The sequence below is a fragment of the Sciurus vulgaris genome (genome assembly GCF_902686455.1).
Source record: "Sciurus vulgaris genome assembly, chromosome: 4".
In the NCBI taxonomy this organism is placed as follows: Eukaryota; Metazoa; Chordata; class Mammalia; order Rodentia; family Sciuridae; genus Sciurus; species Sciurus vulgaris.
Window position 1 is genome coordinate 32,362,135 of NC_136464.1, and position 19,262 is coordinate 32,381,396.

Below are 19,262 nucleotides of genomic sequence, written 5' to 3' on the forward strand. Positions count from 1 at the left end.
TATTACTTAATTTGTGTTTTTCTGACTGCTGATGGCTTTGAGCATCTTTTCCTGTGTTTGCTAGTAATTTGGGTGTGCATTTCTGGGACTTGCCTCTTTGTATTCTTTGCTCATTTTCTCTTTCTTCTTTGTGTGGTTTACTGTTGGGCAAAAGTACCCTTAAACATGCTGACTTCAAACAGTGACTTGTTATCTTTCATCACTTTGTGGGCTGATTGAGCTCAGTGGGGCAGTTCTTGGACTGACATTGGCTGGGGTCACTAATTTGATGTTACTCATCTGGCAGCTGAATGAGGCTGGAAGGTCCATAAAAGCTTTAGTCACCCCTGGTGCTCCAGTGTGCCTCCACGTGGACCCTCTCCCCATTTGGTCTAGTCTGAGAAAGTTCTACAGCATAGCTACTGGCTTCCCAGAGGCAGGAAGCAGGAGATGCCAGATCATTCAAGGCCTGGAATTCAGAACTCCAAACACTGTGCTTCTGCCACATTCAAAATTGATTCCACAGCATGTGAGAATCAGCTTGAGCTCACAGGATAAGGGGACTTGTGGGGGTCATATCTGGAAACCATCATTGCATCTTATTTGCTCACCAATGATAGATAGTATCAGAGTTTTTTATACTTACCAGTTTTTGCAGGTGTAAAATGACCCAACAGGGGTAGTCAGACACACTTGGGTTTGAATCCCAGTTCCCCCATCATTATGGTTTGGATGTGAGGTGTCTCCCAAAAGCTCACATGTAAGGCAATGCAGGAAGGTTCAGAGGAGAAATGATTGGGTTGTAAGAGTCTTAACCCAATCATTGAATTAATCCCTGATGGGACTAATTGAAGTGGAAGGATGTGGCTGGAGGAGATTGGAATTGGGGTGTGGCTTTGGGGCTTATATTTTGTATCTGGAGAGCGGAGACTTTCTCTGCTTCCTGATCACCATGATGTGAGCTGCTTCCCTCTCCTGCCATGATGTTCAACCTCACCTTGAGCCCTGAGGAATGGAACTGGCCTTCTATGGACTAAGACCTCTGACACTGTGAGCCCTCAAATAAACCCTTCCTCCTCCATAATTGTGCTGGTCAGATCATTTAGAGACAGCAGTGAAAAATACCCATTTAATAGCCATGGCTTTGATTAAGTTATTCAACTCCTTATATGAGACTCGGTGAGAATTAGGAATAATATTTATGTGATGTGCATGACCAGGTGTCTGGAACTTAAAAAGTGCCCAATGAATGTATCTCTTTCACTTCTTCCTCCCTACCTCCATTTCCAAGAATTATATTATCCAACATTGAGAGTGCTTCATTTACCTCTGGACTGGGATTCCACAGCTGTTCAGCAGCTGCACAGAAACACAATTGCGGAGGACAGGAAGGAACAAAGCTGCTGCAGCCCATTGAAATTCTGCCCCTAGTTGGGTTGCACACGGGACCCACACTGCAATAAAAGATCTTAGGCTTTGTAAGGAAGGTGAAGAACACACTCTCCCCTATACACATATACCTCTGAAACTGGCTATACCCATAGTCTGCAGCTTTTCAGACAATCCTGGTTTGTTCAGAGAGGTTAGTGATGTCAAGGATAGGCCAATCCCTCTACTCTGCCTTACAGGGGCAGACAAGCAGGTCTCTAGACACCCAGGGCAAACCAGAGGAGGAAGGAGCCTCGGAGGTGAGGTAAGGATGGGCTGATCCTTGCCATCCCATCCCTTCAGGACAACGTTGGGCGCCAGCCTGCTGTGCCTCTTGTTTTTGCTTGAATGAAAGATAAGTTGTGCCGATCTCAGATTCCTCTTTAATTGCAACCTACCCCCCTTCTGCTCCCTGAGAATAAGAGACCGCCCAAGCAGGAGAAAGGCTCTGGGGGAAGCGTCCGGGCTGTGGTTTCAGCAGCAGGTTTATTTCCTGGCATTATGTGGCTCCCTTCAGCCCTGACGGTGGGGATTTGTGCCTGCAGCTTTGGGGAGGATGCATTGCTGGGCTATCCCAGCACCCCCTGGCAGAGCCACTGGGCAGAGGAGCCCCCTCCCCTGGAGATGGGAGCTGAGCTTTTGGTGGCTAAGAATGAGATGAATGAAATGGAGTCTGTCACTACTCCATGGAGGGAGCTGTGACTGGACAGAACTGAATTTCTAGAATCATATTCATAAAAGAGAATGGAGCTTTCGGCTTCAGTCATGGGCCCTAAGGCCTTTGCGCCACAACAAAGAATAATGGAATCTGGTTGCACCAGGGAACAAGGGGCCCACAAACTTGGGTGCAAAATGCCCCTCGATGCTGGAATCCATGCATTTCACCTGTGGCAGTGTATTTGGGTGTCATCACCAAGCCCGACTAGCTTCAGGCTCACATTTTAACCTGTCCCCAACCCAGGCCTTCATAGTAATCACTGTAAGTCAACTAAGCCCTCCTCACTGCAGGTGTTTGACATCCTTTGTCTGACTCAATGCTCACAGGAAGCCAGGCTCAGAAGGGGAAGTGGTTTATTGAAAGCCACATAGGTAGCAAATGGCAGCACTTATCTTGAGCTTAAGTTCCCTTGTCCCCAAATGCCTCCATCTTAACTGTTGAGCGCTGTCAGTGGTTCCCAGATTTCACTGAGCTTGGTCAACAATGGGGAGATTTAAAAACTGCAGATGCCTTGAACTCCACACTAGGTCCGTTGAGTCGCAATCCCTGGGCAGAGGATGACACCGGCATTTTTAAAAGCTTCTAACTGATTCTAGCTGTGAAGCCAGGTTTGAGAACCGTTGTGTAGGATAATCTACTATCTCCCCTCTTACTAAGGGGCTTCTGTTTAGTCTTTCAGAATTGGGGCAGACAAGGTATGGATTCTCCCACCACTCATGGGGTGAGGATTTTGCAGGTGGCTGGACAGTCAGGTGTATACTTTCGGTGTAGGAGTGACCCTCTGCCTAATCTGAAGATCACAATTGCTTGCTTGAGAATGCTGGACCAGGCCTGGTTCTGTTTATGACACCGCTGTGCCTTTAGCCGGAAATGGAACACTGAACAGTGATGGCCGTTTTGCACTGTCAGAGAGGAAAGGGCCCCTCCCAGAGCCAGAGAATTTAAATGGGCTTTATCCCCCTCCCTACTCCACCCCCAGCGTGTTAAATCCTTTCAGACACCCCGAGCTCCTCTTCAAATGCAGGACTCTTGGCCATAATAAATAATTACATCCTTCTATTTGGACTCCAATTCCAGATAGTAGTAATCCAAGAAAATCCAATAATGACAGTTGCATTAAGATCCTCCTTCCAGGCTAAGCAGAACATCTGTTTAGACATATTTTTAATCGGCAAATGCTTCCTGTGTTGAGTCCTCAGCAAATTAAATTTCTCACTGGACCGAAGGGGAAGCTGTCATTCAATAACCCATCTCTGGAAATTACACCCTAGTCTCTTTCCAGGTGCACTTAAGATTTTCCCATGCTGACTCGGCCACATAAAATCAGCCCTTACATTACTAGATCACATGTGTGTGTAGCACAGCTTGTCCGAGCGGCATGGGATGTCTTGGTGTTATTGCCTTGAATGGAGGAATATTTTTGCCCAAAGAGGAATTGGCAGAAGAAGAGAATTAAGAGACTTGTTGAAAACCATATGGGAAACGAATAACAAACTTCCACTTGCTACATCGCTGCCTGTGATTACTTAAGACATGATGATTCTCAGGATATAAACATTAAGGGCTTCAGCCTTGCCAACATTTTGGAGAGGTTTCCGCCACAGAATTGTTTGGACTGTTGAGCTGTTTATTTTTAGAATGGCTCATCCATTCTTTCATTCATTCAAAATTCAAATATCCTGAGAGCTTAGCACCAGCCAGGCACTGTGCAGGATCTGGAGCGTCGAGGGTGAAAAGCCAGTCGCAGTTCATGCTCTCATGGAGCTTCCTTTCTATTGGAACAATCCACATTTGAAACCTTAATGCAGTGGATTCTAGGGCCGCGATAGCAAACTCGAACATGCGTAGGGCCAGGAAGTTCATGTAAGTGGAGGACGTGGACTGAATGGGACAGCGTGTACAGGAGGGGGTTTCTGACAAATGGGAGAACATGTCCCCCTCCTCTGACTACTAGGACAGGTGCTCCTGTACTCCAGTGGGTTGTACCAGGATGGAAGATGAGGTCACTGTTGCCAGATCTTTCCATTTTTAAAGTAAAACTAGAAAATCTGGATTTTTATGTGAAATCCCTTGATTTTAAAAAGTTGGCTTCTAAAGTGAGATTTTTAAAAAAACATAGTGTGGGCCAGCAGTGTCCAGGCCAAACAAAACACATCTGTGGGTTGGGTTGATCCCAAGACTGCAAGTGTATGACTTCTGTTCTAGAAATTCTAGCAGTACAACAATTAATTTCAGGTTTAAAAAAATATATATTACATATCAACTTTCTGAGTTGGGCAATATGACCAATTAAACTAGTAGGTACCTCTAATACCAGCATAGAAATATTGAGGGGGGTGGAACAAACAAACATTTCCACCACCCCAAATCAAAAATATGAAGTGAAATTTAAGGGGAAAAAAACAGTAAATGACCATGATGAGAAGATAATAGGAAAGTTAGCCTCATAGAACTAAGCTTCAGATGGTCGTGAAACCATGCAGAGGACACCAAAACTGGACTAGGATGTGAAGAGCCATGGGCTGCTGTTTTAATGGCAGGGCACCTGGTACTCTTGGAAGAAAGGAACACCTTTGCTTAAAAATGAACTTTAGGGCTGGGGTTGTGGCTCAGTGGTAGAGCGCTTGCCTAGCATGTGTGAGGCCCTGGGTTCGATCTTCAGCACTACATAAAAATAAAATAAAGGTATTGTGTTCACCTTCAACTAAAACAAAAAATATATTTAAAAGGTGAACTTTAAAACTTTAGAAACACAAGAAATCAACAGACACAACAAATTGAAGAACTGGGATCTCAAAATATTCAAAGATAAGACAACCTGAAGGAATTAAAATAAATCTAACTAAAATGAATAATGAGCCAGAAGAACAACTAGAAATTAGATTGGAGGGAAAAAAACAAGACAGTATGAAAAAAAAGAAGGCATATTTGAAAAAGCACCAACATAAGTCTTCAATAAATGATGACTGCATTCTTTAAAACTGGAACAAGATAAATCGTACGTTGAACACAACTAAAGAAAGAAAAGGTAAAAATAGATCTGTGAAAGTAATACTGGATTCAGTGCTGATAGAGATGTAAAATGTGAAAGAAAAAAAAAGGCATAGAGATGTGGAGGTTAAAATGGCAGCCTCCAATGTGTAATCAATAAGAATTCTAGAAAGTGAGGCACAGAGACTGGGGAAAAGGCCAAATAAAACCCATGATGAATTAGAATTTTCCAGAATTGAAGGAAGATGTGAAATTTCAAGAAGGGTACTGAATTCCAAATAGAGAAGTAAGATAGATCTATATATAGACAATTATAGTGATGCTATAATTTGCCAAAGACAAAGAGCGATAGAAGGAAACAGATAAAAGATAAGACATAATGGGAAATGGAATGAACATTTCAACGAAAAAGAGTGTTCTCATTAGTAATGATGATAGCCACAAGTCATTGGAATACACTCGTTGAGCTGATAAGGAAAAAAACTTAGAATTCTGTACATTCCCACTTAAACTCTGTTTACGAAGAGTGAGGATAAAAGATATTTACAGATGAAGACTGACAAGAATTTATTATCACCATGACAGAATATTAAAAGAGGCATTTCCAGGTAGGAGAAATGGGATGCAGGAAGTAGCAGTGAGCAAAGGAATGGATGGATTTGAAGGTAGTCATAAATCTGTGTTGCAGACACACAAACCAGCCCTTAATAATAGAGAGTAATTTTGGAGTTTGAAAGCAGGTAACAAGTAACATAAAAAATTGAAGTTTTTCTGTGTTTTCAGGAGACTTTTATTTTTTAAAATGAAACTGGGGGCTCTGGGTTCTTCTGATCCATCTTTAGTTTTTGGTCGGGGGCAGGTACCAGGATTGAACTCAGGGGCACTCTGAGCCACATCCCTAGCCCTCTTTGTGTTTTATTTAGAGACAGGGTCTCACTGATTTACTTAGTGCCTCACTTTTGCTGAGGCTGACTTTGAACTCTCAATCCTCCTGCCTCAGCCTCCTGAGCCACTGGAATTACAGGTGTGCACCACCATGCCTGGCTGATCCATCTTCTTGTTCACTAATTCTTTATACTTTGTTAAGTCAAACATGAATGTTAAAAATCAAAGGCAATGCTAAAAAACATAAAGGGAATAACAGAAATAAAAAGGAAGTATAGAAAAATTTATAAATCCAATAGAAATCAGAAAAGAAATAAAAATGGAGAAAGGGATAAAAGAAAAAAAAAAAGCACAAAATGAAAGTAAGGCAATATGTCCAGGCATATTGCTTATAAAACAAACAATGAAATTCATGTGTTGAAAGAATCTTATGTGGAATAGCAAGAAAAAACAATCAGGATGTTTATTGTTTACAAGAGGCCCACCTAAAACTTAGCTGAGCTTATATGCAGAAATTCTAAATAAATTATTAGCGAATCAAATCCAGTAATGTATAAAAAGAATTATATGCCATAACCAAGTGAGATTCATTCCAGAAATGCAAGGCTGTTTTAACATTTGAAAATCAATATATATATATGTAGCCCACTATATCAACAAGCTAAAAAAGAACATATCTGGTGATCACCAATTAATTTGATATGGAAAAAAAACATTTAACAAAACCTAACACTTATTCAGGATTAAAAGTCAGCAAGTTAAGAATAGAGAGGATTTATCTTAACTTGATACAAAAACTCTACTGAAGGACCTAGAGTTTGTGTCACACTTAATGGTAAAAGACTGAATGCTTTCCTTACAAGATCCAGAACAAGGCAAGGATGCCTGCTCTGATACCCTTATTCAACATAGTTCTGGAAGTTCTAGACACTGCAATGAAGCAAGAAAAACCAATAAAAGGCATACAAATTAGAAAGTAAGAAATAAAATGTCTGTATTTGTAAATGACATGTTGTCTTGTAGAAGAACCCAAGGACTCTACAAGAAAACAAAACAAAAAAACTCCTAGAACCAGTAAGTGAACTCAGCAAGATTGTAGAATACAAGACCACCATGCAAAAATTGCTCATATTTTTGTGTTTTAACAACAAACATGCAAAAACAAAAATAATTGAACTCAGGGGCGCTTAGTCACTCAACCATATCCACAGTCCTTTTTATGTTTTATTTAGAGACAGTGTCCACCTGAGTTGCTTAGGGCCTCGCTAAACTGCCCAGGCTAGCTTTGAACTCTCGATTTCCTGCCTCAACCTCCCAAGCTGCTGAGATTACAGGTGTACACCACTGTACCTGGCCAAAAACAAAAATTTTAAACCCAGTATATCCTTTATGGTCACTCCAAAGAAAATGAGATTCTTAGATAGACACTTAACAAAACATGTACAGGATTTGTATGATGAAAAATTTTTAAAAATACTGATAAAAGAAATCAAGGAAGACCTAGGTAAGTGGAGAAGCATGAGTGTTCATAGGAGCTTTTTTTGTAATAGCAGGAAATAATCCAGGTATCTTTTTCACCAGTTGAATGATTAAACAAAACTGTGGAACATGGATCTCAAGCACAGCTACTCAGAAACAAAAAGATACTTCATACACACATCCTGGATGACTTTCTAAAGAATTATGCTGACTGGGAAAAGCCAATCCCCAAAGGTTATATACTGCATGCTTCCATGTATATATTTCTTCAAGAGAATTTTAGGAATGGGGCAGAATAGTAGTTGCCAGGATGGATAGGTAGAAGGAGGAAAGGAGGTGGATGTGATTTTAAAATAGCAATATCAAGAATCTTTATGGTGACGGAACTGTTACTGTTCTGTGTCATGAATATGGTAGACACATAAACTCTGCGTGTGATAAAATTATGTAGAACTGTATACACACACACGCACACACACATACAAGTAATGCTAGGGAAATCTGAATGAAATCAGTGGGTGTGTCAATATGCATATCCCAGTTGTGATATTGGACTGTAGTTTTATAAAATGTTACCATTAGGGGAAACTGAGTAAAGGACACACAAAATATCTGTTTTATATCTTATATCTGCATGTGAATCTATAGTCTATCTCTATAAAATTTTCATTTTACAAGAAACTATTTCCTATACAGTAAAAAGTATGTTGAACCCTGACATTCTGATCAGTGCAAAGTTCTGTTACGATCATATAAGTGAACTTTATTATTATCATTATAAAGAGGGTCAGTAATGATAAAAGAAATAGTTCATGTGGAACATTTAACAATCCTAAACTTGTATTACCTAACCACTCTGGTTTTATGCAATCTATGTGGCTTTAAGCAATCTACAGCAAAAATTAAGAACAGAGGAGAAAACAACAATTAGTCTCAGGTCTGGAGGTTATCTAAAGCATTTTTCTCAGTAGCTGTTGTTAATTCATTTTTATCACTATAAGGAGATACCTAGGGCAGGCTGCTTTTAAAGAAGGAAGATTTATTTAATCAGAGTTCTGGAGATTGAAGGGCATGGTGCTCAAATCTGGCGAGGACCTCATAGCAAAAATAATGACGGGAGCATGTGTGAGGGGGAGTGATCACATGACCTGGCAGGAAGCTACAAATTCAGGACTCAGGCTCGCTCAGATTTTATAACATAACGTTCTTCTGAGCACTTGGGGGTCCCATGAGCGTTCTCTTAATCTCTTCCAATGGCAGCACCCGCAGTGACCTAAGGACTTCCCATTAGACCCCAAGTCTTCCAGGTCCCACCACTTCTTAATACTACCACCCTGGAAACAAAGCCTCCAACACATGAACTTTTTGGTGGAGCCTGGGGGACATACTAATCCACACTATAGCAGAAACTGATACACCAAAGAGCCAAAAGTATTTGGAAGTAGACTATTTGGACAACATATATAACACACTTCACCTGTCAATAAGACAATGTACATTATTTTGAAGACCCATGGAATATTTTTTTAAAAATCAGTCTTATACTAGGCAACAAAGGAAATTTTAAATATCATGGAATTAATATCTTGGCACATAGGCCAACCATCAATGTCAGTCAGTAGGCCAAATCCAGCTTGCCATGTGTTTTTGCAAATAAAGTTAGATTGGAACACAACCATCATATTCATTTACATATTGTCTTCGACTGCTTTCATACTATAATGGCACAGTTGAGTATTTGCAACAGAGAATATGTGATCCACAAATCTTAAAATATTTACTATCTGGCCTTTTGTAGAAAAAAATGTTGACTTCTGTCTTGGACAACAGGTCCTTAGAATACAATACAGAGTTAGAAATCAATAACATATACACAGAGTCAAATGTTTAAACATTAAACATTCACACTGCCAAATAATTCAAGGGTCAAAGAAAAATGTCTAAATGGAACTTATAAAATATATCAGTACCTAACACTGAAAATGTACATGTCAAAAGTTGGGATGTAGGTAAAGAAAAAGAGAGAAATTGAAACCTTAAAAATATTAATATTAGAAAATAAGAAAGATTGAAAATTTATGGGTTAAGCATTCAACTCGCAGAACTAGAAAATCTTTGATTTTTTAAAATTAATATTTGCAAGTTTGCCAAAACAATTCCATTGGGAAAAACTAATCTTTTTAACAACGAGCACCAGAACAACTTGCAAAAGTATGAAGTTGGACCCCAACTTCATACCATATATAAAAATTAACTAAAAATGGATCAAAGACCTACATATAAAAACTAAAAATCTAGAACTCTTAGAAGAAAACATAGGTATAAATCTTTGTGACTTTGGATTAAGCTGTGATTTCTTAGATATGACAGCAGAGGCATAAGCAACAAGAGGAAAGCACAGATAAATGAGACTTTATCAAAATTTACAACTTTTATATTTCAAATGGTAAAAAGTACAAAGATAATCTATGGAACAGGAGAAAATATTTGGAATTCATGTATCTGATAAAGATTTGGCATCTATAACATATTATGAATAATTAGGGCTGGGAATGCAGTTCAGTGGTAGAAAGCTTGCCCAGCATGCTTAAAGCACTAGCTTGGAGCCCCAGCACCACAAAATCAGACAAATATAAAGAAGAATTATTGTAACGTGAAAAAAAAAAAAAAAAAAAAAAAAAGAAAACAAGTAAGGGGTGGAGCAAGGATTTGACTAGATATACAGAGGACCAGTAAGCATATCTGAGATGTTCAACATAATTCATCATTAGGGAAATACAAATCAAAACCACAATGACATGCCACATCACACCCCTTAGGATGATTATTATAATAAAAAAAGATTGACAATACCAAGTGTTGTATACCCTAGTATATTGCTGCAAGGATGTGAAACAGTACAGCGGCCATGGAAAACATTCGGGTAGTTCTGCAAAAGGTTAAATAGAGTTGCCATAGGACCCAGCAAGTCCATGACTAGGCATATTTGCAACAGAATGGAAGACAGTCCCCCAAAAAATGTGTATGTGAATGCTTTTAACAGCATTGTTTATAATAACCAAAAAGGGGAAACAATCCAAACGTCCATCAACTGAAGAATGGATGAACCAATTGTGGTATATCCATACAGTGGAATATTATTTAGCTATAAAATGAAATGAAGAACTGATTCATGTTACAACATGGATGAACCTGAAAAACATACCAATTGAAAGGAGCCGGACACAAAAGGCACCTGGGGCATGATTCCATTTATGATAGACACCATCCATAGAAACAAGGGAGATTACTGGCTGCCAAGGACTGCCAACGGAGCCATGGGGAGTGACTGTGAACAGATACAGGGTTTCTTTTTGGAGTGATGAGAACATTGTACATCTTGATAGTGGTGATGATTGCACAACTTTATGAATATGCTAAAAACACTGAATTGTACACTTTAAAAGGGTGAATATTATGATTGTGAATTATATCTCAATTTTTTAAGAGAGGAAAAAAGCTAGAAAGGAGACATCAGAATAAAATGCATAAAAAGAATGAAGTTATAAATAAATAAAATTAATGAAGTAAAGAAAATTGAAAAGAATTTAAAGGAAAAAAACCCCAAAACTGCATTTTAGGGGGTGGAGATGAAAACTGAAGCAAAAATGCCCCAGGTGAGAACGATGAGGGATTCCAGGCAAGCAGACCTTTTGTTTTCACAAACCCATAAATTATCTGAGTGATGAATAACACAAGTGTGGATTCAGGTATGTGGCAGCCCCAGGCTTAAGCATTCTGTTCCACCTGTCCACCTCTGCTATTTCCAGAAGCCTAACACTTGGACTCAGAACCTTAAATCAAACCTCTGTTTCCTACATTCTTCTCTTATGGGTCCAGATGTGACCAGACACTGGGGAGAGCTGGGAGATTTTATGAGGCTCGGTTTTTTCCAGGGTTTATCTTACAAACAATTTATTTTTTCACACTCTGGTCCACTTTCTTTGCTGTACTGGCCAAATTACTTCAACATTTGCAACATTGATTGTCTTGAGTCAAGGCAAAGGATTGACCCAGTTTGCTCCCCCAAATGCTCATGGCTTTGAAGAGAACATTCAGCCCAATCTGGCCTCACACAGGGGCTTGATTCTGTGGCCCACAGGGGCCCCTTTCAAGGTTTCAAACAAGCTGATCCTCTCCCATCAGAGGCTGGTCCACTTACTGCACTTCCTCTTCCTCCCATTTGGAATGCTGCCATCCCAGGGCCCAAGCCCTGGACAGGTGCAATGCCCGCCTTAGCATGCAGGTTTTAATGCCCCTCTGTGGATTTGTGGTTCATGCAATCTTGAGGTAACACAAGTGGAATCAGAGGGCAAAATGCATGGTGCCCTGACTGTCTTGCAGATGGTAAAGAGGACATCATGCTTCTGCACAGCCCTGGGACCTTGGATGCCACAGCCAAGACCTTCTCTGCCCGGGTCCGAAGAGCCACAACTTCAAGAACTGAGAGGATATGGCCTGGAGGCGTCATCCCCTATGTCATCGGAGGGAACTTCACTGGTTAGTAGCCCCAGATAAGGCTCCCTTGGGGCTGGATGCTTTGGCTCCCAGGGTTGACAGCATCCTCCCAGGAGTGACTTGGGTGGGACAGAGTGGATGCCAGGACCACAGCAGTCCCAACCTGCTAAGGCTCCCTTGTTCCTAGGGCAACCACAGTCTCTTCTGAGGCTGTATCCCCAAAGTGGTCACCTTGTTCCCAAGGATTAGGAAGGAACAAATCACCCTGGTCCTGAAGACAGATGGGCATTGCACAGTGATCATGTGAGGACAAGCCACACCCATCCCCAGGCACAAGGAACAGCACAAGTGGCTGTACATGGTAGCTTGTCATCTTCTGCCCAGATGAACACCAGGACATTGTGGTCCCTATTAGCCCCCATCTAAGTAGTGCTCTCCAGGGCAACCAGAGGGTGCCAGTAGAGGTGACATGATGTAGCATGATTCCCTGGGTTCAAATCCTGACATTTTGTATTCCATAGAGATGTTTTAAGAATCAAGGAAATTAATATAGATAAGGCACTTGGGATTGGGCCTAGCATGTGGTCATTAGTATTTTCTATTAGTGTTATTGTCTTCAGAACATGTGAGTGATCCATGGCTTCCCATTGCCTCTAGAGTGCAACTGAAACTGCCTGTTGTGGCCTACCAGGCTCTCCCCTGGTGGCCCGCCTCCCTCCCCTTCCGTCTTCTGCCCTCTCCTTGTTCTTCCCTAGACCCTACACTGTAGCCTCAGCAGCCATCTTCCTGTTCCAGAACATTGATTCCCACCTCCACATGTAGTCTGGCACTTGCCCTTCTGTTTGCCAAGAGCTTTGCATGGCTGGCCACTTCTTATCAATCAAGTCTCACATCAAGGGACACACATCCACAAAAAGTCCCTCTGCCTCCCCATGACCCTACCAGCCACTCGGTGCCCCAGCACCCAGTTTAGAACCTTTACAGCACTTACCATCACCTAAAATTACTTCCCTTCTCATTTCTGGTTGCTTTTTACCTCTGCCCAAGCTCTATTGGAACTGGATTTTTTTTTTTCTTACTATTTTCACTCCCATATCTCCAACACCTAGGACAGGGCCTGGCCCAGAAGAAGCAAAATCTGCCCACAGCAGACCTGTGGCCAGTACAGCCAGAGTTGAACACCTCAATAAAAAGCCACAGAGTGAGCTCCCAGCCTCCCAGTCCTTCAGCTCCCTGCAGCTCTGTGACTTCTACTATAAGAGGTGTTTGATAAAAGTAGGTGTCCTGATGACCTGCCATGGCCACTGAGAACCACAGAAAGCAATTTGGTAAAAAACTGCACATTTGTGGAGAAAGGGGTCCCCGTAGCCTGGGAGGAGCGTGGAGCTGCCCCTTTCTTGACGGTGGCATTACCCACACTTCCTAGTGCCAGATGCTTTATTAAGTGCTGCAGTAAAAAGATGACTAGGACTTCAGCCTGCCCTCGGGGAGCCTCCAGTTCTAATAGCAGAGAAGGATGCATGCCCAAGGAACCAAAATGTAGGGTTATGAACAGCTGTTAATGTTTTTGGAATCTTAATTGTGTTCTGTCAAGTCTGGTGTGCTCCTCTGACCACAGATTATATTACCTTCATCAAAATGAACTCATGGTATTTATTAGGAGTTTGATATTTTTTAATAAGTAAAATTTCTATTTTGATGAGTAATTCAGCTATAAACAAATTGAACTGAAAGTGTCAAGATGTCGAAAAGAGTGGACAGCTGTTCCTCTTTATTCTGTGTCTATGTTTTGGGGGACAATATGACACCTCGTCCACATCTTCTAGACTGTGTTGGGAGTTCACTGCAGTGCTTTCTGTTTTTATTTAGTTTAATTTATTTATTTGCACCCCTCTAACACTCAGACTGTCAGCCCCAGCCCTCTTTGTACTTCCAAGCACCCATGTTTTTTGAAAGCTTTTTGAAAATCTAAAAGATACTTAATTGATAAAATGGTATATATTCAAGGCGTACAAAGTGATAATTTAATACACTGATTACATCTTGTAATAAATCACCACAATTAAATTAATTAACACATCCATTACCACCCATAGTTACCATTTGGGGTATATGTGTGGGGATGGTCATGAGAATATTTAAAATCTGCTCTTATTATATTTCAAGCAAATATTACAGTATTATTAGCACGTTTATTTGCTTTGATCATCAGAGCAAGCTTTGTTTAGGCCAGCATGTCTGAGGAAGGTATGACCCCAAGTATGAAGTGACCAGCCCTTGCCCTGTCATTTCAGGCAGTCAGAGGGCCATTTTTAAGCAGGCCATGAGACACTGGGAGAAGCACACCTGTGTGACCTTCATAGAGAGGACGGATGAGGAAAGCTTTATCGTTTTCAGTTACAGGACCTGTGGGTGAGTATTCAGAAGCAAAACCACCTTAAGCAGAATCAGAGGTGATGGTTCAGGGGTGCATGAGTCTTAAATTCCTCTGTAACACTCAGGTGGTGCTTTATAGGAGTTGAGGCTTTGCTGGAAACTCTCCTTGCCCTCCACTCTTAGGTCCCATTTCCAGGAGAGCAATGGGTTGTGTTTTATATGGAGAAAGGCTTAGTTCAGTGACTCTTAACCTCTGACCCCTCCGAGAAGCCAATACTTGGAAGGATGAGCTGTCCTTTTTCAAGAATGAATGTGCTTAGATGCAAAATTCTGCATGGGCTTATATACTTCCTACAGAAATGAGAATGACTGAATTATGAAGAAATATATCTGTTATGTTGATAAACATAAGTGTGAGGTACTCTCCACTGAAAAAGAAAGGTTCCCACCCTAGGTCAAAAATCAAAATCGAATTGCATGCTCTAATATAAGCTAAGAATCATGAGCTAGATCCATAACCGAGAGAGGTTTAAAAGCAAAAGGAAAGGAGATGTACTGGCAAATGCTAGCAAGGGAAACTGGCAGCACAATTTTAATTATAGATGAGGCTTTTATTGTTTTGGTTTTGTTTTTGATTATGTGTGTATTTATTTTGTGGTGCTGGGGATGGAGCCCAGGGCCTTCCCCATGCTAAGCCAACTCTATCACTGAGCTGAGCTCCCAGCCCTGTTTTTGTTTTTGAAGTCATAAAGTGTTAAAAAAAATTGGTGGACACTTTATAATAAGAAAGGGTACAAGTTATGGTGCGAATATGTGTCATAAATATTTATGCACTAAATAGCATAGCATTAAGAGTTATAAAACAAGCCTTGGGAATCTAAGGGGAAATTGACAGAAATACTAGCAGCAGGAGATTTACTTCATTTTCATCAGCCCAAATAGGTTAGTATCAAGTTGAATAAAAAGTAAGTAGAGAATTATAGAGGATTTAAAAAATATAATTGAGTTGATTCTGTAGATCTATCATATTCTGTAACATCTTTATAAAGTGCTAGTTGAAGGCATATAGACATTGTCCCTCTATTCAGCATTAAGAACATCTCAATGGGCCCTAAAAGGCAGAAATAGTATTAAAATATCCTCAGATTACAAAGCAATGAAACTGGACACAATAACAAAAATAGAATTAGCATTACTTGGCAAGTTAAAAGCTTCTCCACCTATTTCTTTTTATAGCTCTTAGGTATAAAGAAATCAAGATTAAAAAGGTAGAATGACTAGATAATGAAAGCCCAATGGTTCAAAATTAAATAAATAAGGACAAAGCTTTATCCACAAAATATCAACACCAATACACAAGAAGTAAGTATCAAATTAAAAGAAGTCAGCAACAATAAATAAAACAGATATAAACCACCTTTGTCACAATTACAAAATAAACCTAATGAGAGCACAAGGAAACAAAGTAAAACATTATAGGGCTAATAAATTCAAGAGTGAATTCTTTGAATAAACAAACGAGACAATAGATAAATCACTTGTTGGTATGACTGAGACAAAAATTGGCAGGACAGAAACACACAACATTAGAAATGGAAAAGATGTGGCAGGATCATAGAAGAGTAGTTTGCAACATTCCAGGGCAAGAAATGTGGAAATCTTGACAATGTGAATGACTTCAAGATAAATGTAAAGTACTGGCACAGACCAGTGACTTTGAAAAAAATTGAAAAATGGAGGTTAAAAAGCTACCTTGCTCCAAGCACCAAATTCAGAGTTTTATAGGGGAATTCTTCTAGACCCTCAAGAATCAGATTTTTCTGATACTCCTGAAACTTTTCAGAGCATAGAGAAAAAACATTTTAAATTCCTTTAAGGGGCTATCATAGCCTTACTACCCTGAAATGACAAGAAGGGCATCAACTATAGGTAAATAAATAAGTTATAGACATTTCACAAATGAATAGTCATGCAAGATCCTGAGTAAAACATTAGAATTCAGCAGTAAGGAAAAGGAAGAGTAGGTTGCCTTGTAGGCTGACCTAAGGAATACAGGATTAGTTCAACATTAGGAAATCTACTAACATGACTGACAGGCCAAAGATGTGCCTTTTAGCAAATCTCAATATATGCTAAAGGGCATCTGCATGATTCAACATGCATTTTCTGTTTTAAAGAAGGAGGTAGCACAGGAATAGATGTCAATTACAAAAAGTTTGTATGTATTTTCACATATACATATAAAACACATTTGTGTTATACCAATATTGCTAACAATCCTAGAAGGATTTCTGTTAGAATCAGGAACAAGCCAAAGATGTTTATGGCTACTACCATGATTTAACCTTGTTTTGGAAATACTAAGTGATATAATGAGATAAGAGAACGAAAAAAAACACTATGAATATTGGCAGGAACAAGGCAAAGTTCATGTTATTGGAAGTTAATGTGATCGTGTGCCTAGAAAACCCAGAAAATCAATCGAAAAACTATTAGAAACCCAAAGAGACTCTAATAAGCTGGACTGATCACAAAAGTAACTGACAAAAAATGAAGTGCTTTTCTTTATACAAGAAATAGCATGATGCATTCTACAATGGAAAAATATCACTTTTTAATCATAATCAAAATTTCAAATGCACATATCCTTTTATTCATCAATTCCATTACTTGGGATTCACCCTCCCATGAACAAGTAAGATTCCAACTGTTTCTGTTACCCTTTTGTTTCATTGTAGTTTATTTGTTTTATTTCTCTCTTGCAGCTTTGTTTAAATAGCAGAAACTAAGTGTATATTGGTAGCAGACTGATGAAATAAATTTTAATAATATAAAAATATTTAGTGCTGAGAAATAAACTTGGTACTATATTGCTTTGAAAAGAATTTAAGAGGTCGATAATGTGTTCTGTGGAGTCTAAAATGAGGGAAAGAGGCAGGATGAAAAATAAGGTACATAGTGTATTGTATAATTTAAATATATGCTTGTATAAAGAAATCTTTCTGTATATTTGTATCTTTAATTGGGAGTACTAAGAAACTGTTAGCAATTATTAGCTTTGGATAGAGATTGGATGTGCAGATGAGAAACTTCGACCTTTTGAAGCATGGTCATTGGACGTCTGGATGATGAGATTATGGGACATCTTAAGTTTTATACCTTTGTCAAAATAGTTTGATAAAATCAGTGTTGGCCAGTGTATTAGGAATAATGAATAAATATTAGTTGAAAAAAGACTTGTGCCCAGAAGGGAGTCATCTGTTTCCTCTGACAAGGGTACCAAGAGGCATACTTTCCAGAAACTACTGCCTCCTCTGCTGTCTCTTTTCCTCATCTTCATAGATCGTCCAGTTGAACCCCAGGTGCATGTGCTTAATTCCAGGAGGAGAAACTCTCTCTTCCTTCATATTCCCAGAATGTTCAAGAAGCATTTTTGGAGGAAATTTCTGTATGGGCAGAGAGTTGAACAGTGAGAGGACTCTCACCTCTGAAAAGTGCCAGTGGGTGGGGTGGGACCCTGACCTGCTGACCTGAGTGTTTCTATCATTGTCCAGCTGTTGCTCCTACGTTGGGCGTCGAGGAGGGGGTCCCCAGGCCATATCCATTGGGAAAAACTGTGACAAGTTTGGCATTGTGGCTCACGAACTGGGCCATGTGGTTGGTTTCTGGCATGAACACACCCGGCCAGACAGAGACCAGCATGTCACCATCATCAGAGAAAACATCCAGCCAGGTAAGGAGGCCGTGTGGAGTCTGGAAGCCACCATCCAGGAAGGTGGCATCCACAGGGTCAAGAGGGAGTGGAAGAGAGGGCCCGTTGGGAGTTGAGTGAAGGTAATAGCTAAACTTGGGGCAACAACCCAAATGTGCAGACACTTGCTGCCACTGTCCACCTGTGCCTTCTTGGGCAGTCATCTGCTCAAGTTTGTAGAACAGAAGCGAAATAATGGTTTTCCGTGTTGTAAAGGACGATTTCCTAGATGGAGCGGAATCGACCAGAACACTGTTGCAGCATCAGGACTGATCAGCCAAAAATAGAGTTCTCCCGGCTGCTGTCATGAGTCATTTTTGCTGACTCGGGCAACACATGGTTTTGAAACGGCAGTGCAGTTAAGAGATGAGTGCATGTAAGAACCGCATTTCTGCCTAGAAGCATTCTGCCCCAAGGCAGCTGATGTGCACAGATTTTTAAAAACATGTCCTCTCATATTAAATAATTTGATTTAACCATTGATATTTAACAGAAAAGTTGCTTATTGAATTATATGGTAGCCTTAAACATGCTTTAGAGAATCTAAACTGAAGTTCTAGGAATTGAACTTAACTTGGATTCATTTGCTTTTCTTTCTTCAAATTGCCAGAAGAGAATTTTTTAGTTTTTAGTTTAAAAAAAAAAAAATATATATATATATATATATATTTTTTTTTTTTTTTTTTTTTTTGACAAGCAGATTGAGTGCTAATCAGCTGCAAATATAGTTAAAGATTTTCAAGTGGCATTTGAGGAGCGGTGTTGGGTGGCGAGGCCAGGAGAACACAGGGCTTGTGCTAAGTTTCCAATTTCCAACTTCTGTTAGAAATAGCAACAGGAAGCTCCACGAACCTGTTATTTGACTAGCTGGGGTAAGAGCTGCGGGAAGTGCTATGGGCCCTCCTTCTCCCTCCTCTGCCTCCTTTCAGGTGCTGCCTTGGTTTTCAAAGGCCTTAACAGAGTGTTGTGTCACAGGTCAAGAGTATAATTTCTTAAAAATGGAAGCTGGGGAAGTGAGCTCTCTGGGAGAGACCTACGACTTTGACAGCATCATGCACTACGCCCGGAACACCTTCTCAAGGTCGGAACCCATGCTCACGCTGTCTGTGTTTTATTGTACCTGCCGCAGGCTTGGGTCAGATTCCTGAGGTCTGTGCA

The 19,262-nt window shown here is 40.2% G+C and overlaps 1 protein-coding gene across 1 annotated transcript in view; it reads left to right on the plus strand.

Moving 5' to 3' along the window:
* Positions 1-19,262, plus strand: part of TLL2 (tolloid like 2) — a 123,537-nt gene that overhangs the window by 63,452 nt on the left and 40,823 nt on the right. Inside the window, 4 exon segments of the mRNA XM_079137998.1 lie at positions 11,864-12,019; positions 14,272-14,389; positions 17,908-18,086; positions 19,080-19,185. Coding sequence (XP_078994124.1) covers positions 11,864-12,019; positions 14,272-14,389; positions 17,908-18,086; positions 19,080-19,185 — 559 coding nt within the window.